At 35.7% G+C, this 27,409-nt stretch overlaps 1 protein-coding gene across 14 annotated transcripts in view; it reads left to right on the top strand.

Moving 5' to 3' along the window:
• The window catches only part of LOC111188855 (NACHT, LRR and PYD domains-containing protein 12-like), an 859,751-nt gene that overhangs the window by 378,418 nt on the left and 453,924 nt on the right, over positions 1-27,409 (top strand). The window contains exons 1-2 of one of the 14 annotated variants that reach the window (XM_049472887.1): positions 19,353-19,435; positions 19,611-19,687. The exons of the other annotated variants lie outside the window; for them this stretch is intronic. Of the exons in view, the coding sequence (XP_049328844.1) occupies positions 19,635-19,687 (53 nt within the window). The 5' untranslated portion in view covers positions 19,353-19,435; positions 19,611-19,634. Of the gene's footprint in view, positions 1-19,352; positions 19,436-19,610; positions 19,688-27,409 lie in introns of those variants that run through there. 14 annotated transcript variants of the gene reach the window in all.

Here is a 27,409-nt window from a genome sequence, read left to right as displayed (position 1 = left end):
ATCTGTATCGGATCGGAAGTTCAAAAAGCTGGATCGGGACATCCCTAGTCCAGATACCAGGTGGAGAAGTGGAGACAAAGTGAAAAATATAGTTTGGGAGGGAAAGGGGAACTGCTGTGTTTTTGTTGGTGTGAATGACTGGAATCTGAGGTTTATTACCTGCCTGGTCTTTTCTATATTTGACAAGACTGTCTTTCCACTCAGAATGAAACACTTCCAGTTTAGTTGATCGATATTATTATAAATTTTGTACTAACTGCTTTAAGGTACGAGTTTGATCATTGTACCACATTGCGAGCTTTTTCTGTCTCTCTTTTTTGTGTTTAAGGGGAGCTACACCATCTAAAATAATATTTTTTTAAACAACTGATTAGTTTTTCTAGTTCCAATGAGTCTGCTGGACAGTGTACTAGAGTTGAAAATCAGGAAGTTTAACAGTAAGTGACTAAGAGACTATGTGCTATGCTGCATGAAAGTAAGACAGCACCTATCTATCTATCTATATAAAGAAATCAGTATTTGCAAATTTGTGTGTGTGTATGTGTTAGGGAGGATTCATCCGTATTTGTTTTTTTTTTTATTATACATAGGCAAATTTTTTATTTGTAATCAAGCAAGAAAAGAGGTCACTTCAACACCTACAGTTGCACTTATTTTAATTCACTGATTAGTAATAATAAGAAAAAGAATAATAATAATACATAATAAAGAATATAATAATTATCTCAAAAATATACTAATACACCTCCTTCCTAAGGGGTGTGTGTTTATATGTCAGTGTTTCTAATGGATTATAATTTCTCTCTCAGGCTGGGTTCCTGTTATCAATCAGATAAAAGCTGTGCAGATCTGGCCTCAGTTCTCAGCTCAAACTCCTCAACTCTGAGAGAACTGAACCTGGGTGGTAATAAACTGCAGGATTCAGGAGTGAAGCTGCTCTCTGCTGGACTGAAGAATCCACACTGTAAACTGGAGAAACTGTGGTAAGATCATCAAAATACAACAAACAGAGCATCTCACCTTCACACACACACACACACACACACACACACATGATCTCTTGAAAATATAAATTTGGAGGGAATGGGATACTGCTGTGTTTTTGTTGTGAAAACATTGTTTTACCATATACTTTCTAATTTTTTCAGCTTAGCAAATACAACTTTCTTTTAGAAAAACAACAAAAAAATACTTTTTATTCCCACTTTTATGGGAGTTGACACTTAATTAGCGGGTGTTTAAATACTCCTAAAAAGGCGAGCTCTGACTATGAGTTCTTTTGCTTCCTGCTTCTGTGCCGTTCAGACGCTTCTCTGCTTAGCTCTGCTATCTCTGCTATCTTTCATACTTTTCTTTATTTTTAGACATTTTCGAGCTACAGTGTCTGAGCTCATTATTTAGATTAGCACTAGCACTACCATATTTTGTTTTTTATTTTTTATTTTTTTAGTTTCTTTTGGACATTTAGTATAGTAGAGCCATAGGCACAGGAATCAGAAAAGTTCCTGTAGAGTGCTAAAGAAGAAATCTACGAGATGCCTTCTTGTGTGGGTTCAGAGCACCAGTGCTGCCAGAACTGCTACAATCTTCTACAAAGAATGACTGTTTTGGGGAAAAAAAATCGGTCCTTGTTATCAGAGTTTAAGGACTGGCATTTCTGCACTGTTCAAGGACCATTGGAGAGTGGGAGTGCTGCCAGCGGACAAAAGGTTTTTAACGGAGCAGCGAGCAGTGGAGACGAACAGAACTGGACCAGCAGATCATGTGGACATGCGTAATGTGAGTACAGCTGAAAGATATGGGCAAAACCAGCAATGGGTTAGCATTGGAGCTAAACCCAAACGGCATGCCACATACAGCTCTGTAGTATCGTCCACTCCTGCTAACATAGCACATCTGGCTAATGCTAATGCTAAAGCTATTGCTCGGAGATCACAGAGCACAGAGCCAGAGGAAATCAGTTCCAGTCACTTAGCTTGCAAAACAGATTTGAGCCACTGCAAGACCTTAATGACTTTTTAAATACCAGCCAGTATGATTCAGAAAGAACCAGAAGATTCAGCCATTCAAAACACCGCAGGAGAGCTACAGGGCTCAGCAGACACCCATGTTTTGGGGGATGACTCTGTTCATGGCATGAAAAATAATCAGAAACTCATTGTTCGATGTGAGCCAAACATCACAGTTTCTGAACTGAATGAGAAGCTTCCAGCACTACTGGCTGAAAACAGAACAGTGAAACGGATTATTGCTCAGGTTGGAAAGAACGATACAAAGAAAGAGGAGTCTGAGGTGTTAAAAGAGACTTTAATGATCTTTTTACCACACTGCGCAAGTTCAACATCCAGACATTCATCAGTGGTCCTCTACCTGCAAGGGGCTGCAATATGTTCTCTAGGCTGTTGGCTTTAAAACATTTGGCTTCAGAAAACCTGCAGGTCAAACGGACTGAACTTCATTGACAATTTCAATATGTTTTTTGGGAAGAGAGTTTTTCAGGAGAGATGGACTGCACACCAACAAGAGGGGAGTCAAATTCCTGTCACAGAACATAATTTTTTCTCTGTGCAACTTCTCTGTTCCCACTGGTGAAGACACGTCAGCTTTAACACCCAAGGACACTGTCTGCACTACAGAGACACAACATCCTCCCCCCACAGAGACTGCGGAGTTATCGGATGGGAGCCATGTTCTGCTGTATCAGCTGCCGGAAACACCGCAACTGCATGAGCACTCCACACCATCCTCCATCTCCACCTCATCATCATCATCCTCCATCTCCAACCCATCATCACCCCATCTGATCTTCCCAGCAACCATGGAGAAGCTGGTATCTGCAGGGACAAAGCTGACGCTTTCTCTGTCAGCGAGTCCTCAGGTACAGCGGAAAATCAGCACAACTTCTCCTCCACAGTCACCTACTGCCTCACGGACCCAGCAACCCCCATCCCCACCACCACTACACTCCCCAATCAAGGAGTTAGTAAAGGGGACCAAAATGAAGCCCAGTGAACATGAACATGAAGTATTAAACAAACTCCCCCCACAACCCAAAAAGAAAAGACAAGCTCCTAAACCACCAGACAGACAGCTCCGCTCTCGACTTCTTCACCAGCAGGAGCCCCTCCCACCTCCTTCCACCATAAGGGAAGAGGCCGCCACAAGTAATCCAGCAAACTGATATCTTTTGGGTCCGTGCTGCTACAATGGTGATGTCAGCAGTACATGTTTTCAAAACAAGTACGGACCCTGTGTGCCAGTTATCTCCCCCATTCCAGTTCTTATCAGAAGCAGAAAGAACAGGGAGTATAGGTCAGATAATGTGAATATATCCAACCTGCAGTATGTAAATTGTAACCCACAGTCTTTGGAACAAAACGCACAGGGTATTAAATTAGCTCTGCTAAATATCAGATCTCTTACTAAAAAGTCTTATCTAATTAATGATTTTATTACAAATTATGGGCTTGATTTTCTGTTTTTAACAGAGACATGGTTAAATTCTTGTAGTGCTGAAAGTGTATTAATTGAGTCGGCTCCACCAAACTTTAACTTTTTAAATGTCTCATGTACCGGCAAGAAAGGTGGAGGTGTAGCTATGCTGTTTAATGATACATTCCAATGCAAGCAGTTATCACTTGGAGACTCCACATCTTTTGAATATTTAGGTGCAGTTTTAAAAGGGACACCAAGAATATTACTAGTAATTGTCTACAGGCCTCCAAGGTACAATGCTGATTTTATTGATGATTTTACAGATATGCTGTCTTTTATTTCTACTGAATTTGATCATTTTATTATTGCTGGTGATTTTAACATTCACATTGATAATCCCAAGGATAATTATGCCAGAGAACTCTATGGGCCCTATTTGAACGATCTATAGCACACTTGGTAATTGTGCTTTGCTCAGCTAGATTTAGGGGCGTGTCCTGTGTCTTTGGTATTGTTGCGCAGCTCCAACGGCACACAAGGGTGTGTTTTAATTCCCTTAATTATTCATGGGTGTGTTTTGGGCATAACATGAAACCAATCAGTGTGTCAGTATCCATCCCCTTTAAGACACAGCTGCACGCTGACTTCTGTTCGTTCCTATTTTAACAGCGTATAGGAAATTGCGCTGTCACGCTGTGAAGATAAACCTGCAACTTAGGCAAGAGTAAAGTTATTTTATTCTTTATTCTGTTTATTGTTTATATAAAAACTGGGTTTGCAACACTGAATATTAATCAAGCAATCGATTATTTACACCGGAGGGGGACCCTCATTTACAGTTTAAAAGGGATTAAAAATATTTTTAAAAATAGAAATAAAAACTGACATTTACTATAGATGAATAAAATATATACAAGGAAAAATAGGACATTTTAAAAACATCATAAAAATTGACATAAAAGTAAAGAATTTATATCTTATGAAGAAAATAATAATAGCAGTGAAAGTAAAGTAAAATGATAAGAATGATAAGAGATTATCAAATTTATTTCAATAAACTAAGAACATGGGAATCATGGGGAATATATATATATATATATATATATATATATATATATATATATATATATATATATATATATATATATATATATATATACATATATAATTTGATTAATAAAATAATTAAAATAATTAAAATGAATAAAAAATAAATAATATAAAATATAAACTCATTAAACACAATCACAGGCTTTCTGCGCAGAATAATAAAAGTTCCAGTTAGTTTCAGTTTCAAATCATGAAAACAGCTCATCAAAACCTCAACCTCTCCTTTATATTTGACAATATTTGATGAACTTACAGGTCCTTACTTGTTTTTATTTAACTGAACTGAGTTTTATATTGTTTGTAGCCTCGCGCTGAATTCAGTGAAGCCAGAAAGATGCAAACCATCAGACTCTGTAAATACTCTGCTGGATAGTTTTAACACAAAAACTGCTAGAGTTTTAGATGAGATTGCACCAGATAGAGTTCAAACCATGCCATGCAAGCAGAAAGCTCCATGGAGAAATGATGCTGCAGTTCAGCTCCAAAAGAGAGAATGCAGAAAGGCTGAGCGCAGATGGCGAAAAACCAAGCTTCACATCCACAAAAAAAATTTTAAAGATAGACTGCGTGATTACAATAAAATAATGTGCACATCTAGACAATCCTACTTCTCCAGCATTATTAACAATAATATAAACAATAGCAAAGTTCTTTTCACTGTGGTTGACATACTAACTAACTCACCTACATATATTACCTCTGAGCTAGTTTCAACTGAGAGATGTAATGAGTTTGCAAAAAAATGTTAATACTAAAATACACAATATCAGACAAGCCATCAGTACACCTATATCCACCGATGAGCCCATGTGCTCTCCAAAACCATGCAAAAGCATCATAGTCAAAATGTCCCAATTTAGCACTACTAATGAAGAAGTTTTAATTGATACAGTGAGTCACCTCAAATCATCCACTTGCAGTCTTGATACATTACCAACCAAGTTTTTAAAGAATGTTTTTTACTCAATATCAGCAGACATTCTTCAAATAGTAGGTACCTCACTCATGTTGGGTGTTTTTCCAAATGCATTAGAAACAGCCGTTGTGAAAAAAAATAAAAATTTTCTAAAAAAGAAAAATTTAGATACAAAAAGGGGATCACACACTTCAAACACATGTATCACAATACCACCTTAATGTCACTACCACAATTAACCCAGAAATACGGCATTGGGAGAACTCAATTTTTACAATACCACCAGTTAAGATCAATCATCTATTCAAAAATCACCCCAATCACATTAGACCTGCCTACACCAATTTCAGAATTTCTTAGCATTACTACAACAAATAAAATATTATCCAAAATATATAAAATAATATCTCAATTGAATCAGCTTACCGTGCAAACAATGGGAAGAAGATTTATCATTAACTCCTAATGCTGATTTCTGGGTCCAGGTGTGTAATAATAATCACAACATGATCAGAAACACTAATTTACAACTCATCCAGTATAAAGTTATTCACCGAGTTCACTACACCACACACAACATGTATAAAATGGGATTCACTATCTCACCAATTTGTACACACTGTAATCAAAACACAGTTGATAATTATATCCACGCTATGTGGCACTGCACACCCGTTAACCAGTTCTGGAAAGAAGTTATTACCCTCCTATCTCATGCCCTCACCACCCAAATCCACCCAACACCATCACTCTGCCTACTAGGAGACACACCAACCACTAACACAACACCACAAAACAATAGAATAATCTTAATGTCACGAGTCATCGCAAAGAAAATCATCCTCATAAACTGGAAAACAAAAAATAACATTAACATCAATCACTGGAAAAAATCTACTAACAGACTATCTCTCTCTAGACACTCAGAACCCACCAAAAACACAGATTCAGACCCAATTTAGACACATCTAATTCAAACATTACAGTAAATCACATAATAATCCAACACAAGATAAACTGTAGCAAAATCATTCGTTAAAATCCCACATAACTTCATTATTCTGTTTTCTGTTTAGCTATATTTTGGTATATATATGTATGTATCTTTCTTTCCTTTTTTTCTCTTTTCTTTTTCTTTTCTTTTTTTGTTTTTGTTTGTATGTTTGTTTTCTCCCCCTGTACCCCCTTCTGCATCTCACTCCCTCCAACCCTGAACCCCCAACTATATTAAATGTGTATATGTATATATAAATTAAACAAATAAATGAATAAACATTAAAGTATTAATAGTCCTCTGAAGAGGGGGGGGTGGTGGTGGGTCAAAAAAAAAGAAAATCAGACATTGCTTTTGAAGTGTGGTTCAACAGAATCATTTAAACCCTAAACTAATAAAACTACCTCTGACCATGTGCACATAAATATAGATCTCTCACTTAACAATACTAAATAATCTTATTCTAATTTCACCCTCATAAAGAGAAATACACTGAGCAGCATGTTCTCTGTGGAAAAGTGTTCTATTCTGAGCTCTTTATCAGAAGTACATGCATGTCTGTTTATCTGAATTTAAGTTCAGTGTTAGTTTAATCTGCAGTGTGAGATTCAGCTAAATGAATGATCATATCTTGCTTTAATAATTGATGGAATAATCACTGAAAATGTTCTGACCAACCAATTTATTGATAAAGAAATTAGAGTTAGTTTGTGTGTGTGGAGGATATGTATATGTATTCATGTGCATATTATTGTTTATAGTAAAGGAAGGGAAACATGTTAAACATTTCTTAAATATGTAAAACATCTTCAGCTTCACTCATTTTAATTCAGTAAATAATAGTATAATATTTTTACATGAACTGTTCTACACAATATATATATTTACTAGATGTATTTTAATTAAACAAGGATTGTATAACTATTATAGAATAAAGCATAATTATATCAAATATATACTAATAGGGGTGTGTGTTTATATGTCAGTGTTTCTAATAGATTATAATTTCTCTCTCAGGCTGCGTTGGTGTAATCTATCAGAGAAAAGCTGTGCAGATCTGGCCTCAGTTCTCAGCTCAAACTCCTCAACTCTGAGAGAACTGTACCTGAGTTATAATGAACTGCAGGATTCAGGAGTGAAGCTGCTCTCTGCTGGACTGAAGAGTTCACACTGTAAACTGGAGAAACTGGAGTAAGATCATCAAAATACAACAAACAGAGCATCTCACCTTCACACACACACACACACACTCCCACTCACTCTAACACACACCACTACACACACACACACACACACACACACACACACACACACACACACCACTACACACACACAAACACACACACACACACCACTACACACACATACACACACACACCACTACACATACACAAACACACCACTGCACACACGCACACACACACACAATACACACACACACACACCACTGCACACACACACAAACACACCACTACACACACACATACACACACACATACACACACCACTACACACACACACACCACTACACAAACATACACACACACACACACCACTACACACACACACCACTACACACACATACACACACCACTACACACACACACACCACTACACACACATACACACACACACACACCACTACACACACACACACCACTACACACACATACACACACACACACCACTACACACACACACACCACTACACACACATACACACACACACACCACTGCACACACATACACACACACACACACCACTACACACACACCACTACACACACACACACCACTACACACACATACACACACACACACACCACTACACACACACAAACACACACACACACCACTACACACACACCACTACACACACACACACACACAAACACTTACACTCAATCTAACACACACGACTACACACAAACACACACACCACTACACACACACACACACACACACATATACACCACTGCACTCACTCACTCACACACACACACATCACTACACACACGCACTAACACACCACTACACACACGCACTAACACACACCCCTGCACACACACACACACACTAACACACACCACTACACACACACTAACACACACTACTGCACACACTTCACTACACACACACACAGCCACGAGTGTCCTCCATCATATCAGAGTGATTTCACTGCAAAAACTATATATATTTATTTGTTTACAGTTATTCAAAATGTCCGCTGAGTCAATTTCCCCCGGTGGAATGGCCACTAGGGGGCGTGTGGAAAGGGGTTAATTCGTTGCTGCCAACTGGGGTGGCAGCAGGAGTGGCAAGGCTTTCTTTTAGGGTGGCAGCTGCCCTTTAGCACCCCAGTAGATCCACCCCTGCTTTTAACTATTACGCAGCAATCTGAGTAAAAATCATCCATTAAAAAGCAGCTCAATGTTTCTTATTTCCTTATAGTTACACACCTCTCAGTAAAATAAGCTGCGTATACTCACACCATTCTGGGTAGTGATCAGAACCACTACCCACAGTCTGTACCAGTGTGTGGAGGTGGTGTGTAGAATGATCATCAGTCCTCTGCACAGTGTTCCCCCGAGCCATCGCTGAACCATTGCTTCATCAACTCTCTATAGAATATGCTGATAACCTCCACAATCACACTCACACACAGTATTAGAAATGCAGAAACTGCTCATAGAGAAAAGTCACTCTGAACTTTACATTTTCATCAGACTGACTGTGTGGTGATTTCTCTAAACAAACACACTCATACTGCCTGATAATGTTCAGAAAGAGAGAGTGAGTGTGTGTGTGTGTGTGTGTGTGTGCGTTAGTGAGTGTGTGTGTGTGTGTGTGTGTGTGTGTTGTGGTGTCGTTATCACATCTCCTCTGATGTTTAAGATATTTTGACACCAAGTGATGAAGTGTTTCTATCATTTTGTCCTATTCTTCTTGTCTTAAGGTGCGTAACAGTACAGGAGCGGGTTTGATATTGGGGGGGGGGGGAACATTTGCTAATATGAACCAAAGCCCAGCCTATAGTGTCCTAGAACAACATCTTTTAATCACAAATAATCCCTTTTTTGTATTCTGTTTATTATTAGTTACATCCAAGTAAAGGTGACTTTACAACCTAAACACATTAAATTACTGTTTTTAGAAAAAAATTATGCATGAAAAGTCAGGACATGTGGTCTTACTGTGGTGTTACTGTAAACTACAAATGAACAGAAGTCAGGTTAGATCAATGTTTCTTAACCTTGTTCCTGCATATTCTACTGCATATTCCCACTGTTCTCCATATTCTAGAGCTTTATCTGCTTTAAAGGTACTTTAATAAAGTAAGTGGTGGTATGATGTGTCTAATACACTGCTGGATATACATAATGATTGATTTAGGCTCCATTAGGGGCTAAGGGATTTTAACAATAAAGGATTGTTTATTAGCTGATTAGTTGGATCTGGTGGAAAACACACAATTTTAGGGCAGAGATCAGGGTTAAGAGACTGCTTTAAATTAACAACATAAAGTTGGTATCAATATCGATATAAATACTTTGAAGGCCTCAGAAAATCTGCTAGGAATAAATGGAATGCACTGGAAATCTGTACCTGCTACTGTCTGAAAATTTAATGTAAGTTTTTGAAGCCTCCTCTCACAAAAACTATAGAATAATATATAACACTTAATATAATAAAACATTTCTAAATAAATCAATGCTCACTTTTATTTGCATATAGCAAAATAAAAACATGACATCCCTGTCAAACATAAACCTACAACCTATATACATATTACCAATATAAATAACTTTAAATTATAACAGAGGCTTCTTATTCTTTTGTAAACAGATTTAACAGATCAAAATAAAAATGCTTCAACCAGGATAAAGAATGCAAAAAGCCTTCATACACATAAAAGGAACATGATATACCCGTAAAATAATCAAACCTATAGGATTTATCAACTATAAATAACTCAGTTATAACATAAACTACAAAATCGCTTCAGCCAGAATAAGGAAAATATTGTATGTAGCGGAGCCGCTCAGTTAGGGTCGGTAGTGGAGCGGATCCGAGCCTAGCCTAGCCTAGCCTAGCCTATCTGGCTACGTGCCTGAGTGATTACGTCATCATGCATTGACGTAGCCCGGCTACGGAGGCTGATTGTGTTCAGCTCTGCAGTGAAACGCCTGTCTGTGACAGATTCTGTAAATAATACATATCGATATGACACAAAAATGATATCATCGTTATTGAAACATTTCTTATCGCAATAAATACCAATATCAAATTATTGTCCAGGCCTAATTTGCCCACTCTCAAAAAGACTGTGTGTGTGTGTGTGTGTGTTATTGTTAGTGAGTGTAAGAGTAAGTTTTAAATGTGAAGATCTGGCCTCAGCTCTCAGCTCAAACTGTATGGAGTCAAATTGGGGTCTTTAATAAAAACTAAAATAAAACTACCACAAAAAAAAAACAAAAAACATCTAAAATCCCATTCTGGTATGAGAAAATGTCTATCTTTGTTTTTTTAGTTTTTTTTTTTTTTGTTATTATTCTATTTTTTGAGTGTGTAATTGCGTGTATCTGAATATAAGTTCCTGGAACAGTCTAATTCCCCCCAGGGACAGTAATTATTATTTTTTTTTATATTATGTTCTGCAGTTACATTATTATCTTAATTTATCTACATTATATTAAAGTCTGAAATAAACTTGGAGGCCTTTCTGCATTTTTCCTTTTTATTCATAGCGTTTGCACAGTGTTGTTTTAATGGTTTTTTTTACTGCTCAAATCAGCCATCTACAGGCGGCCGCATGTAAAGGCAGCATGCATGCTGGTGAAAAAGAAGCCAAATTCAGCCTTTTGCTCAATTTAACAACTGAAAACAACATTATATAATTTAATAATTATGTGTGTGTAAATTGAATGATTAGCATTAACACATTAACACAGTTCAGCCTGGTTAGCTTGTTTAGGACGGCCGGATGAACTGGCCAACCTCCAGCATTATGTGCAGCGGCAGACGCTCCAGCTGATGATGTTAATCCTCCATAACCCGCCTTTCAATTTTGGCCACGCCCCTCTCCTCTCCCCATGCCCCCACATCAAAAAGGGGTCAAAATTGACTCGCTAACAAAACAGAGGAACACAATGCAGGGAATGTATTGCAGAAAGAAAAATGGAACGCCAACTGTTGTTGCAAAAGATTTATCCTAAAAAATAATAATAGTGAAAAAAGGTAATTTATGTTGTCTTCTTTGTCTGCACTATCAACTGCAACTTGTGGACATTTTTTTTTTATTTCTTTTTATTTTCTCATCAGCATTAAACACCCCAATTTGACCCCTCAACTCTGAGAGAACTGAACCTGAGTAATAATGAACTGCAGGATTCAGGAGTGAAGCTGTAGTAGTTTCTGTAACACTATAGGAGAAAATTTTCTTCTACACAAAGTAACAGAATGATTTATTTATTCGTCTTCAACTTCAACTGAATATAACTGTACACTCATCTGTTGTACTTTTCACTCCTTCTCTCTGCAGGCTGTGGAGCTGCAGTATTACAGAAGAAGGCTGTGCTGCTTTAGCTTCAGCTCTGAAATCAAACCCCTCACACCTGAGAGAGCTGGATCTGAGCTTCAATAATCCAGGAGAGTCAGGAAAGAAGCTGCTCTCTGATCTACAGAAGGATCCTCACTTTAAACTGGAGAAACTATAGTGAGTTATTGACTTACTGTCTCTGAAACACACAAACACACACACAATTGATGTTCACCTACAGTGTTTTAGAGTTGGCTTTAAGTTAACATGTTATGGTAATATTGTATACAGTGGACTGGTAGAATTCTACCCAAAATGCACCAATTAATGGTGATTTTGATTTGATGAAATAAAAACAGTATGTTTGGGTTATAACTGAGTTCATGGTTGGGCAGTGTTGCTAAGCTACCATTGTTTGTAGCTGAGAGTCAGGTGGGTTACATCACAGCATGGCCAAGAACTTCCTGTTTTTTAAAGAAAGGAGGTGTTTGATTGACCTGCAGAACAAACCAGATCAGACCGTTATTTTAGTGACGTTTAGGGTGAAAACAGACCTGTGTGAAACAGAGTGTGTTACTGTGGTTCACAGTCACTGGAAATATTGTATCAACTTCAATCAAACCTGTTTAACTTTTAAACACAGGATGAACTTCACAGCCTTTTCTCAGTGCAGTGAGAATATATTACTCTCTAAGACTCATTATTGTGACTCTGTGTAGAGAAGCAGCACAATATTAACCATTTAGCTTAATTAACAAACCATATAAATTTAATATCGTTTTATCAGACACTTTATTTACCATATAGAAAAGAGGGTTGATGTCTTTAGTTTATCATTTATAATTAAACATGTAATACATTGTTAATTTAGTTTGTTAAGTTAGTTTTGACCAAAAATAACCCAAAGTCTCCATCTCTACAGTGTAGAGTGTGAAGTGTTTGGTATGTGAGTGTGTGGTTTTATAGGATTAAGCTGTAGTTTGTTTGATGAAGCTGTTTTGAATCACCTTGTGTGTGGAACTGTGCTCAGTGAGTTTCAGTCAGACAGAGAATGAGAGTTTTAGATTTAGAGGATTTTATACAATTTCTGCTGCTTGTGGATGTTTTCACAATCTAATAAGGTGAGTGCTGACTGTAAGTGTGTGTTCATGTCTGATCATTCTGTTCTGTTTTCTGCTTTCCAGCTTCTGAAAACCTGACCTGCTCTTATTGGACAATCTGGGCTCTTCATCAGCTCTTCATTCAGCACTTATGTGGAGTTTAGAAGCTTCCAAAATGTTCATATGAGCTGAAGTGAGATCTGACTGTTCAGCTGCTGGAATAGCTGAACTAAACAGTAACAGATCATTATCAGAACAGCTCTAATCTTCTTATCAGAGTGGAAATAGAACCTTGTTGATTTCTATATTGTGGAGTTTAGTAGGAAAGTGGGAGTCTTGTCTGTCAGAAACTGAAATTTTCACAGATTATATTTTGGTTCCAGAAGATTCTTAATTTCTACTGAAAGTCAGTGAGAGGTAGAGCAGCATTTTCAGACTCTTGGGTAAATACCCCGAGCTCTAAATCATTGGCTGTGCTAAAATGTGGTGTGGAATCTGGTTTAGAGAGATCTGAATCTACACATACAGTATAGTACACTTTTATATTCTGTACAGCAGACAGAGCAGTGAGGGTTAACCAGTCGACAGTGATCAGTTCAGCACTGTCTTATACTTTTATCATGTTGTTTAAATCAATAAGAAATGTGTGGAAACCTTCATAAACTGTATAAACTGTATCCACACTCATTCTTTTAACTTTTACAGAGCCTTAAAATATGTTTTATTTATTTTTAAGCACTTATAACCAGAAACAGGAGCTGGAAATTAGCTTCAGTTAGAATTCCTATATACATTACATAACTTGTATTTTGTTTAACAGTGTTTATCTGAATTGTCCCTGTAAAATATGTAAATAAATACATGTATATATCACTTGGCGTTTACCATTTTTAAATATATTGTACTTAAATTTCTATACTAAACACACAGTTTAAATTTAAATGTGTATTCAGTACAGAGTACAGAGAAATTGTGCCGTTTTATTCTCAGTCTGGTAAAAGTAAAAACAGTGGACAGCTTGCACCTCATGGTGGCGCTCAAATTGTTTATTTATTTGTTTGTTTGTTTTTTTGTTTTTATGTGTCTTTTTTCCTTATTTTAATTCTACAATATTTTCTACAAATCAGGCCTTTTTTCTCTCTTTTTCTTTTTTTTTTTACAATTTACAAAACAACAAAATACAAACAAGGACATCCAAGATCTTTTAAACATACAACCAAAAAGTGATTACAAGCTAAACAAACAGTTTATACTGAAAACACATCTCATTCATCAACCAGCAAATTTAACTCCTTCATGTACTTTATAGAGGACACAGCTTTTTTGTTGCTAAGGCAGTTAAGAGACTCCAAAAACAAATAAAATTCAACAAGAATTAAGAATAATCAAGAATTACATTAAAAAGGGTTTTCCTTTACCATTTTTTTATTTGTGCAGACAGTGTTCCTCAAAGAGGAACAAAAAGGTAGGTTAGCTAACTATCCAAACGGTTTCTGAAGTGAGCTGTTTTTATGTTTTCCCCACGTTTAGAATATTTAACGTTACTAATAACTTATTACAAACTCCAGATAAATATTCTGGAATAAAACACTGTAGTGAATATTAGCAGTGTGTTGTGTATTTAGCTCTTTATGTAATGTCTAGGTTAGAGTGTATAATACGCAGCTCCTGCCGCTCCAGTTTCTTCATACCTTGGATTTTTGCACGTTGAGAAAATTAGCCGTTAGCTATATTGAGGTACATCTGTTAGCTATATTTAACTTATAGTCCTGTGTATTAATAGTCTGAGGCTTGATTTAGAAACTGTCAGTAGCATATTTTACTTTAAAATAAAATACTATAACTAACGATTGTTTTACAATTGTTGAAAGTAGTTAATTTACACAGATAGTTAATTTAACTAGAATTTTTACCTCTTTTTTATCACAAACTCTTAAACTGTGTTTAGAAGATGTTGGTAGGAAAGGACAGAATGTCAGTCAGACATGCTAATACTTGGTTAATTTGCTTTGGCCGTCTTCTTTTATAATAAACGTGTTACAGAAGTTTGCCTGTGCTCCACATCATCATACAGGCAGTGGTGAAATAATACAGACAAATAGAAAACAGAATATTTCTTACTAATTTATCTTCAGTTTTCTGGTTGTTAGTTCCTATACTTACAGTATTGAGTGACTGAGAGCTTAAACTCTTTAAAAGAATATGGTTCTGTAAAAAAATCTAATTTACACAATTTTCTTCTCACCCCACATGTACTCTAGTTTTATAAAACAAATTACAGCCATAAATACTCCATATACTATCCAAGATCAGTCCTCTGAAGCCATGCTGTTTAAAATGACTTCCCCTAGCCCAGGGGTCACTAATAGGTGGACCGTGGTCCAGGTCCGGACCCAAACCGATAAACTACTGAGAAGGATTTAATTCTGACCGTGTTCATTTAAAGCGGCGGAACGTTTATTGTCTTTATGGTTTACGTGCTTTACAGCGCAGTAAGCTTTACCGAGACAAGAGTGCAAAATATTCCACTTTATCCACCTGATCAGAAACTCCTCTGCAAGAAAAAAACTCCCGAGCTCGCAGGCGCACTCTCTCTTTACTCCCAAAACAACCCTGTCAACTCCCCCCATCAGTTTTACCCACAACATAATAAAGTATGTTACAGTAATAATATTAAATAAAATAAAACTACTGTTTTTTTAAAAGGCTGATATTTTGGTCAAGTTCAGCAAACATTTCTCAATATATTGTACGATTTATCATTCATGTAATTATTATCATGACAGGCTGGCCTAAATCTAATATAAATAAAATCAAATAGAATAAATATAGCATTTTGAAACAAAGTGAACATACAGATTCACATTATTAGACTCGATATGTTAAATTATTGAGGGTGTTTCCGTTTATTTTATGATGGTTGATAATGTAATTATTGTGACAGGCCTATTTAAAACAATAAATATTGTTGAAATATACTAGTATGTGTAATTTGTTTTGTCTTTCAGTTGTTGATAAAACACTGACAGAACTACTGTAGGCTTCTTCAGTAAACAGAATAAAACACTGAATTAAAACATAAATTAACATTGGTGACGGTCCGGACCATAGCCTGATGACATTTTCTCTAACTGGACCAAACTGAATTCTAATTAAATACCCCTGCCCTAGCCCTTTAACTGGACATGAAACACTACATGTAGTTACAACAATTCACAATTCAATAGAGTCCTATTAAAAAAAAAAAAACTCCTTATAGGTTTAACAGTGTCAGGGAAGCTGAATAAAATATAATTATTAATTATTTTAAAGAGCTCTTTAAAAAAAGTGTAGCACCATGTTGTCCTAGTGCTAAATGTGACATTATGCCTCAGTAAACCTTCATTAGTTTACATTACGTTAGATAACTCTGTGGAAAATGAGCAAAAGAAGCCAAATATTATATCAATGCAAAGGAGATCACTTTTGTATTTCCCCTGGATCTAGTAATGTGTGGAGGACCAAAACTGACCAAAAAATAAATGAATGCAGAAATAAATATATTAGAAAATAAATAAATGCAGAAATAGATACATTGGAAAGTAAATGAAAGCAGAAATAAATAAATTGGGAAATAAATGAATGCAGAATAAAATAGTTAAGTAAATAATTAAATGAATCAAAAGAAAATCAATCAGAAACAATGGTAATTAAAGAAACCCATAAATAACAAATTATACTGATATTATTTTTATGTATATGTAATTATTTTATATATTAATTATAAATATTCTTTACCGTTTTATTCACCATATTACTTTTATTAAGTGATTTACTTATGTTTTTATTTATTAATTTATTTTTTATTTTGGCAGTTTTGGTCCTCCATAGCAATGAATTTTATACAGTAATAAAACACAGTAAAAAGAAGGTCTACTTTATATCTTGTCTGTTAATCAGACAGTGGTTGTTGAGCGTTGCTGCGTGATGCTGTGATTTGCACTTTGTAAATGAGGACTTTGTGGAGGACAGGGTGCTGGTAGTTGGGTGGAGTAATAAGCTGAAGTTGGAGGACGCCCCTCCATGTTCGGTTCTTCTTCTTATGCGTTTGGGTGAACTGACTGTCCGACCCAGAGTACTATAACAGAAGAGTCCGTGCGCCGCGAGGAAAGAGCCCAACAGCGCCACCTATCAGAGCAGAGAGAGGAGTGACGAGCAATGTGGAGAAAAACCACATAACCAGACTAACCAGCACTGTCCTAAACTCACTTCTATCAGAACAGAGCTCCTTTTACGGGTTTTACATTTTATAGATTAAAAAAGAGTTTTAAAAAGTTAGTTTGGACAGTAAGAACAGCTGCAAACTCCACAATTGTGATCAAGTGTAGGATTGTGATGTTTGAGTGCAGCTAGCCAACGCTGAGGAACTGCTTTAATTATAACAGATAAATTTATGTTAAAGTTTGTGTTAATCTTGATATAATAGGAATCTTTCTGTTCAGTTGGAATCTAATTGTGTATTAATGTTTTAATGAAACATCTATAAACATGTTTTGAGTGCATGTGTTTGGTAAGGTCACGAGTGACTCAGACTTATTCTGTTTTATATTTTTAGATAATGGCTTTTATAAGAGCAGTATGGGGTGAAAATGGTGTGAAAATGGAGGGTTTTCTCCCCAGTCGATGGATTGAACATGAAAAGAAGGAAGTAAGATGGTCTAGAAGGGGGCAGTTTTCTGCATTTAATCAAAAATAAAAAGTCAGAGCCTGAAAGAGACGGGTTCACCTTTCAACTTGTAAAACAGAAGATGAATCAGGTAAATATTAATAATATAATCATAATAGTATATGTATTGTAATGTTATGTGCAGTCAGTTATTATTTTATTATTTTTAATAGTAGATGTAGAGCAGGAATGTCATGATTATGACTAAACTGCTGGCCAGTCAGACAGTGAAACTGAGGAGCTTCTAGGAAAGAGAAAAAAGAAAGTAAAGATTTTTGAGGATTTTATTTAAGGTACTGCCCTCTCTCTCACACGAGCTCATTTTACAGTTTCTTTATAAGGATGTGTGTTACTGTATTTTATAACCCATGGAAGATTCATCAGCTCCAGGTCAGCAGTGTTAGAGCAGAGGAAACTGAAGAACACACATTTCAGCACTTAGAGTGGGAGATGTGAGGAACTCAGAGCAGAATAAAGAGTTTACAGATATGATCCATATATGCAGGAATATGTTTATATTAAACATCAACCATCAGAGCGACTCAACAAAGCTGTTCTTCCAGTTTTTAAAGAGACAAACTTCTCTGATATTTTTAGTTACACTTTTTAGCTTTTTAAAGATTATAATTAAAAGTTAAATGATTTGTATTACAATAATATATTCCAGCTATGTGTATGAATGTATTCATGTATATATGTTTTTTGTTGTTGTTTATTAATTAATATTTTAATGCAGTAATGGATTGTTTCTATTTTCTTTTAACTCCTTTCTTTATATAATTTAAGATGTGCTGAAAATAATACAATCACTGTACGTTAAAAAAAATAACATACAGTATTGTGCAAATGTTTTAGGCACCTGTGGGAATTTCAGTAAAGAAAAAGCTTCTTATCTGTGCAGTAAGTGTTTATTAGCTCAGTAAAACACATTACAGCATTACAATAAATACAAACAACAGTTTTACAAAGAGCAGAGCAGCTTTTACAGCCCTGTTTTCCTTAAAACATCTCCTAATCTCTCCTCCTCATCTGAGTTTAATAGAGTTTTATTTCTAGTTCTCATCATATTAATCAACACCTGGTTTGTTGAATTGGTAAATGTGGTAAATCAGGTGAGCTGCTGACGGAACTGAACATAATAAACACATGCTGGCTGAGGAGCATCCAGGAGAAATCTGGAATCTCTACACTTTGTTCTTCAGCTCAGCTCACAGGATATAAAACATACTTATAGTTAAAAATGAGAAATTCCTTGTTACTTTTTACTGTATTTATGTTTATGTACATCTGTTCATATATAATATGTGGGGCTTTTTTCAGGTTAAAACACTCATATTGCTGAGATAAATAGATTAGTGTAATTTGCTTTGGTGCCTAAAACTTTTGCACAGTACTGTATATATTTTAAAAAGTTATAGTGTAATTCCTCCATTCATCCACAGTTAAACACTGTGTTCTGATTGGTCAAGAAACACATCACTCCTCTCTCTTTAACCTGTAAAAAGCCTTTCAGCACTTCCTCCTATAGTGAGGAACTGATCCAGTTTAAACCGGTTTAAAGTGAAAGTGAAATCTTCAGCAGCTTCTGTTTAGATGAGAGAAGAAGGTGAAGAGCGTTTGGATAAAAAGCACAGAGGTAAAAACTGAAGCTTTAATACTAGAATTTACTGTCTGATCTGATATTAAAGAGTTTTAGACACAAAGAGAACAGAAATACATAGAAATATTTCAGATAACAACTTTAAGATGAAGGAAACACGTGGTCTCAACTGTGTGTGTGTGTGTGTGTGTGTGTGTGTGCGTGTTTACAGGATTAGATGTAAAAAAGGTCTAAGATGAGCTCCAAAATGAGCGTCTCTGGGGAGCAGCACACACAGGAAGCTGAGAGGTGAGAGAATAATGTGATTTTTTGGTGTAAAATAAGTTTGTTCTCATGCTGTGTTCATGTGCTAGTTGAAAGATCGTACATCACAGGAACTTATTCTGTATTTCTGGTCCACCTTAAAAAGTTGCAATACCAGTAGATTATTCAACCAATTCATAAAATCCAGATGAGCAGAAATCAGAGGGGGTTGTGGGTATGATGAGAGTCTTACTGGGCTGGAAAGACCAGATCTCACCATTTTACTGCAACTAAAATACAAAATACAGACTAAAAATCACAGATTATCAGAATAATAATTAATGTTTAACCATTATAACCCAATAAACACAAAACATGACTTAAGAACTGAACTCCACCAGAGGTCACTGATAGCTTTGCTTAATAAGCATAGAAATAACTGACCAAAAACAGATCAGCATAAACTATAGATTAGTCTTAACCACAGATTCTAAAACACAGACCCTTAGATCACACTACAGTACTTAGACTGAACTGATTAAAAAGAACAATCATTTATAAACTGCCAAAAACTAAACCTTAACAAGTGAAATGATCTCATTTTAAGGTGATACACAGAACAGAGTTACTGCTGTTGGTGATTTTCACACTGTTTAATCAAGAGCTACACGGACATCTGTATCTTCTGTTTCAATGCAAGTCAGAACCGGCTTTTCCTTCCTGTGAGAGACTTTCAACAAGTGAAGCTGACCCCTCATATCATTAGAAATGAAAAAAAAATATATATATATATTTTTCATTGGTTAGTGCTATGTTTGTGCAGCAAAAATATGTGTTTGTGCTCTTTTCATTATTGAAATATTAAACATTTAATTTCTGACCTGTTATGTAACACAGCCCCTTATTTGTGGCCAAATTGCACTAAAGTGGTCTCGTTGGTTAGTGCTACGTTTGTGCAGCATAAATGAGCGTTTGGGCTGTTAACGTTATTTATTTATTAGGAAAATATTATTAGGAAAATTCACACCCATTAAATAATTTTAGCTAATAACTCAATAACAGTAACAGCACAAACGCAATCTTTTTTGCTTTTTTCACAAACGTAGCACTAACCAATGAGACCGCTTTGGTGAAATTTGGCCTTAGATGAGGGGCTGTGTAACATAACAGGTCAGGAATTAAACGGTTAATATTTAATTAAGGAGAATAGTAAATATAATGTTTAATATCTCAATAACAATAACAGCACAAACACAGCACTAAAAAACAAGACCACTTTGGTGCGATTCAGCCACAGATGAAGGACTTTAAATTAAAATTAAATTTTTTAATTTCTCAATAACGATAACAGTGAATATGATGTTTAATATCTCAATAATGATAACATCATAAACGCTAATTTTTGCTGCACTAATCAGCACAAATGCAGCACTAACCAATCGAAATATTTTTATACCATTTCTGATTATATGAGCTGCCAGCTTCACACCCATTAAATATTTTTTATCTAATAAATCAATAACAATAACAGCACAAATGTAGCACTAACCAACGAGACCATCTGAGTGCAGTTTGGCCACAGATGAGGGGCTGTGTTACATAACAGGTCAGAAATTAGATGTTTAATATTTCAATAAATGAATATGTTTAATATCTCAATAATGATAACAGCACAAACGCAGATTTGCTGCAAAAAAACAGCAGAAATGTAGCACTAACCAATGGTAACTTTTCTATTTCATTTCTAATGATATGAGGGGCCAGCTTCACTGAGGTCCTTTAAGCACCTTCAGGATCTTTACACGAGTCGAGTCTGGACTAGATTATAAATAAATAGTCAGTCAGTCAGTTATTTACCCTTTCTGACTCAAACTGAACGTGTGAATGAGTCTTGTGGAGAAACAGACTCATTCTCCAAGTCCATCACCAGCAAACAGCACTATCAGCACAGGTGACTGGTGATCTTTATATTGTAAAAATAATCAGATGTTTTCTTCAAATAATTCTCTGCAGACCTTATATAATATTTAAACCCAGATTACAGCTGTTAAGTATCAGGGGGAGGAGTTTTTTCTTCTTCACTTACCTTAAAAATCAACAGGGTTCTTTAGAATTAACACTGAGAGAAAGCTGGTTCCTTTTCCTGCATCATGGTGTTAAACTCTAATATTAACTCAGTAAGATGTTGATGAGCAGATCAGCTGGATCAGGTGTTTGGGAAGCAGGAGCAGAGCAGTGAGTTGGGAAATGTTCTAGGCTAACTCCAGGCAGCTGCGCTTGATTATATCATTTACCAAATGACTCTTTATACCCTAGAAAGTGCATAAAACAGACATAATACAGTTTTATTTAGAATTTAATAGTGCTTGAACTTCAACACCTTGGGCCCTATTGTACACCCTGTGCAAGGCACGTCACAATGCTCTTTGCTATCTTACACCCCGTCAACAGTCTATTTTCACGCCTTAGACCAATGAAATTAAAATAGTGTTGGAGTTTAGGAATAAATCTACACTGATGGGCGTGGCGCTCTGAAAGTGAGGTGTGTTCAGGTTAATTTCTGGCGTGTTACTATCTTGGCGGTGAAAAACACAGGTGTGCCACACAACAGTCAATAGTCATCCGCATGGACACGCATATAATCTTATACGTGTGCCGAGGCACACGCTCAGCGTGGGTACACCCCCGCCGGTTTAACACACTCCGCCATGCCGTGCTTATGTGGCATTTTATAGAGCCCTGGATTTGTTTTTTAATTTATTCAATAAATATATTATATATTTTAATAAATGTGCCCTGGTGATAGAAAACGAACGCTAACATATAGCTTTATAAAGCTTTTTAAAGTTTTGAAAAATTGAAGTTCAGCACCAAACAAGAGCGCGGTGACAATGTGTTTTTATGTTTTTAATATATAAAAAAATATAAAAGTGAATTTCAGTTTAATAATAGCCAGGTAACATATTAAATTATGTTCAGTCAAAGTGCTTCTCTCTTTTCTTTTTTTATAAGAAAATGATTGAGAACGAGCATCTGTTGAAATTCTCAAACAGCAGAATGCGTATATCTGCTATATTAAGCTACAGTTATTAAATCTGTGTACTGAATATTAATATAAATCCTTATAACTGTCAGACATAGTTATAACTAATAATAACTTATAGTTACTGTGCAGATTTTTAAGTATATTTATATTATAGTTGATTGCTGAAGGCTCTGGGCGAGGTGTTTTTTGCTAAAGGTAAAGGTGGTAAAGAAGTGATGGTGTGTGGTATAGTGAATGGGGAGAGCAGTGCTCGTGATGATAGGTGATCCAGTTCTGGTTGCGCAGCTGACTGTTGATTTTAGTCCGGGTTTATCTGGATCAGTCGTGCAGCTCTATTTTCTGCAGCCAAGATAGAAACACGCCAGAAATTTACCTGAAAACACGTCACTTTCAGACCACCACGCCCATCAGAGTAAATATATTCCTAAAGTCTAATGCTATTTTAATGATGCGTGAAAATAGACTGTTGATGGGGTGTAAGATGGCAATGTGCCTCACAATGCGTCTTGCACAGGAGGCACGATAGGGCCCATAGATGCACTGCTCAGCGCAAATCCAACTTTTACATCAATCAAAAACAAAATATAAAATAAAATTTTATTTTAACGTCTCCTTCCACTAAAATCCACTTTTTCTTGTTCTTTGTTTTTTTTCGGAAAAAAGGTCTATTAAGAGTGTTTCTGAGGAACTGGACACAGGGAAAGCTCAGAGGTAAGATAATAATGTGGTTTGATGTAAAATAAGTTCTTTGTTCTCATGCTGTGTTCATGAGCTAGTTGAAAGATCTTACTTCACATCACCTTATTCTGTATTTCCGGTCCACCTTAAAAAGTCGTAATAAGAGTAGATTATTCATCCAATTCATAAAATCCAGATGAGCAGAAATTAAGTGGGTTATTGGTACGATGAGCAGTCTGGGTTTGAATGACCAGATCTCACCATTTTACTAAAACCAAAATACAAAATACAGAAGGAGCAGAAACCTGTGTTCTCCTGTCAGTATAAAAAAACTAATTATGATTTTAGAACATTTAGAGAATTCTGGAGAATTTAGAGTTTCTCAGCACACTTCCTGATCAGTTCTAAAACCTGTTTCATAATCAGAACATTCTTCTTCTAATTGTGTTCATATTGTGTTCACAGTGTTCTGCCATCAGCAAAGATTAAATTATATTGAATAAAATCTATCAAACAATGTTCTAGATAGTGTTTCTGAACACATTAACACTGCAGAACCCTGAACCTCAGACCATAATGATTCATATGCAGTGTTAAACCTTTTGCACAATTTAGTTTTTCTATCGGAGAAAGATGTATCCATCATCTGGTTTAAATCTCCCTGAAATGCATCTCTGTCAGCATATATAGACAGAATATGTTTTTAGCACTAGATTAAGACTTTTTGTTGGAAAAAAGACAGGAAAATATTCCTGTATGGCTCATTTTTGCCCTGGAAAACACAGTTACAAGATTCAAGATATCTTGTGTTTTACAGATAATTCTTATAAGTTGTATGGCCAAGATTCTCTGAAATAGGAACACTGCCTATTTCTGTCTGACGCACAAACCCTAAACCCTTAGAACAAAACATTTTTGATCTGGGAAATCACAGTCCAAAGATTGTGTGAACTCACTCACATTTCATTTAATATGATCTTATGAGAATGAACTTTGAACCTGGAAAACTCAGCTGCAGGTTGATGCCTGGGAAAATCACAGGCTGATGCAAGAAACATAATACTGTTCTTACCGATGCAAAAGGAACAAGAATTGTTTTACGAGCCGATGTGACCCTCACGCAAAAATGAATGATTTTGTGATTTCAGCTAAAACCGGTTTGGATGTGAAACTCGTTCACAGTAAATGTGTGAGTTCACTTAAAGCGTAACGTCTGTTGTTGAAGATGACAGAAGAAGGAAGAGTCTATCAGAACTTCAGTGCAGGAAGATACAGCTTGTATTCATTAGTATGTCCTCTGAACTATAAGTGTATACACAGGGCTTATTCCACTCCATACTTAAGATACAACATGGGCAAGATTCCCACGCCTTACTGTACTGTCTGTAACACTGATTCTGTCGCTACATTTTTAAATATATTTTGGGAGTGCAGTGTGATTTCTAAATTCTGGAACTACGTTTTAATTTCCAGTATGCTTGAAATTCATATTGACAAAAATCCATGTGAGTATAGGTGTTTTACCTTTACACTAGTTCAATAGAGACTAAGCTAACGTTGCATTTTCTTTCCTTTTTGTGCCGAATTGTAAATTCTATACTTTTGTATTGTTTTCATCTTCTTCAGAACAGAATAATAGCATTGTTCTGTATCAAGGTTAATGACCATAGATCTTCTTTTCTGCCATGTTATAAGATTAATGGTCACCTCAACTTGGGATCTTAGGAAAACTATTTTACGCCCGAGTTTCCCCACCAGTAGTTACTAATCGAAAGGGTGTTCATGTTCCACTTCCCAATCAGAAACTCGTATTTAACATCATTCCAAAATCACATGAATGTAGAATCACACCAACATGCTGGAAAGGTTGTAGATGGTGTCTGATACTGGTTGTGTTTTAGACTGGATCAGGATAAGAGATCAGACTCACCTGAACCCAGCTGTGTCTCCATGAAGAGTGACTGGTCAATGGATCATCCTATAGACTTCAGAGAGGACAGTTCTGCTGATCTCAAGTAAGGATGACGTGATTCTGGAGAATAAGATAAAAAGACACTTCTATGTTTTCTCTGAATTCTACAACTATAACTTCTATACTAAAACACACTTTAGTGATGGTAACAATTCTGTTCTCTGGACTCAAATGAAGGGATTAATTATTCTGGCTTTAGAGGTTTTATATTTTATTTCTGTTGTTTTTTACAACTCTAATTCCAATAAAGTTTGGGATTCTGTGTAAAACATAAATCAAAACAGAATACAATAATGTGCAAATCCTTATATTAAATTTTATTCACTACAAAGACAAGATATTTAATGTTCCAATGTTTAAACTTAATTAGTTTTTTGCAAATATTTACTTATTTTGAATTTGATGCTGCAACACGTACAAAATAAGTTGGGACAGGGGCAATAAAAGACTGGGAGAGGTGAGGAATGCTGGAAAAACACCTGTTCAGAACATTCCACAGGTGATCAAGTTAATAGGAAACAGGTGAGGGTCATGATTGGGTTCCTGAAAAGTTCAGTCGTTCATAAGCAAGGATGGAGAGAGGATCATCACTTTGTGAAGAACTGTGTGAGCAAATAGTCCAACAGTTTAAGAACAGCGTTTCTCAACATGCAGCTGCACAGAATTTAGGAATTTCATCATCTACAGCCCATAATATCATCAAAACTTATTGGAGCAGCATAAATACAACATGCATAAAACATGGAGTGTACTAAATACCATCATCAGGAAGGACCTGCAAGAGTAGACACTCCAGAATATCTAGTAAAAGAAGAAGATACAATTATAACTAAAGAAATGATTCATGAGTTTAATGATTACTATGTACAAATTAGATACAACTTAGTAAAAGAGATTGTGAAACCAACAAATAAGGATGGTGTAGACAAAGATACTGTTGATATAAACCCTTTCTCTATGTTTAACAGGAGAACTGATGGAAAAAAATGAAAATACAGGAAATTGTAAAAAAAAAAAAATAATAAAACATCCACAGACTGGAATGGAATAGAAATGACTACAGTTAAGTCTATAATAGAATGTATAGTGAAACCTTTTGCATATATCTGTAATCAGTCTCTTAAAACAGGCTCATTTCCTAATAAAATGAAAAAAGCTAAAATTATTCCAATTTCTAAAAGTGGAGACTTTCACCAGCTCTCAAATTACAGATCAATCTCTCTGCTCTCCCAGTTCTAAAAGATTTTAGAAAAAATATTTGTAGACAGGATAAATAATTTCATAGACAAACACAATTTACTGAATGATCAACAGTTTGGTTTTAGAGTAAATAGGTCCACCTCAATGGCGGTGATGCATCTTGTAGAAGATATATCAGCTGCAGTGGATCACGAGGAATATGCTGTTGGGGTGTTTATAGATTTAAAAAAAGCATTTGACACTATAGATCATGAATTATTAATGACCAAATTAGAACGATATGGCTTTAGAGGAGCAGCATACTCATGGCTTGAGAGTTACCTTGATAACAGGTATCAATTTGTACAAATAAATAATTTTAAATCTAAATTATTGAAGGTCACTTGTGGAGTTCCACAAGGTTCAGTATTAGGACCAATATTGTTCACACTGTATATAAATGATATCTGTAAAGTGTCAAAACTGCTAAAATTTGCGTTATTTGCTGATGATACTAATCTGTACTGCTCTGAGAAATGTTTGGAACAGCTACTGAATACGATGGAAAGGGAACTGACAGTCTTAAAGAAATGGTTTGATATAAACAAGCTATCCCTGAATTTAAGTAAAACAAAATTCATAATATTTGGTAAAAGACAAATAAAAAAAATACAGTTAAAATTAAGATTGATGATGTTAATCATAAATGTTAATCATAAATTATGCTGGCAACAATTAAACTTTTTGCAATACTATATAAAGCTAAAGATATATTGAATCTAAATTAACTTTATATACTGTATTGTTTCTTCATTGTTCCATACATGAGCTATTGTGTGGAGCAGTGGGGAAACACATATAAAACCAACACTAAACCTTTAAATCTTCATAT

This window comes from Astyanax mexicanus, unplaced genomic scaffold, assembly GCF_023375975.1.
Source record: "Astyanax mexicanus isolate ESR-SI-001 unplaced genomic scaffold, AstMex3_surface scaffold_31, whole genome shotgun sequence".
Taxonomy (NCBI): domain Eukaryota; kingdom Metazoa; phylum Chordata; class Actinopteri; order Characiformes; family Acestrorhamphidae; genus Astyanax; species Astyanax mexicanus.
The sequence above is the reverse complement of the archived record's forward strand: the minus strand, read 5'-3'. Positions and strand labels throughout refer to the sequence as shown.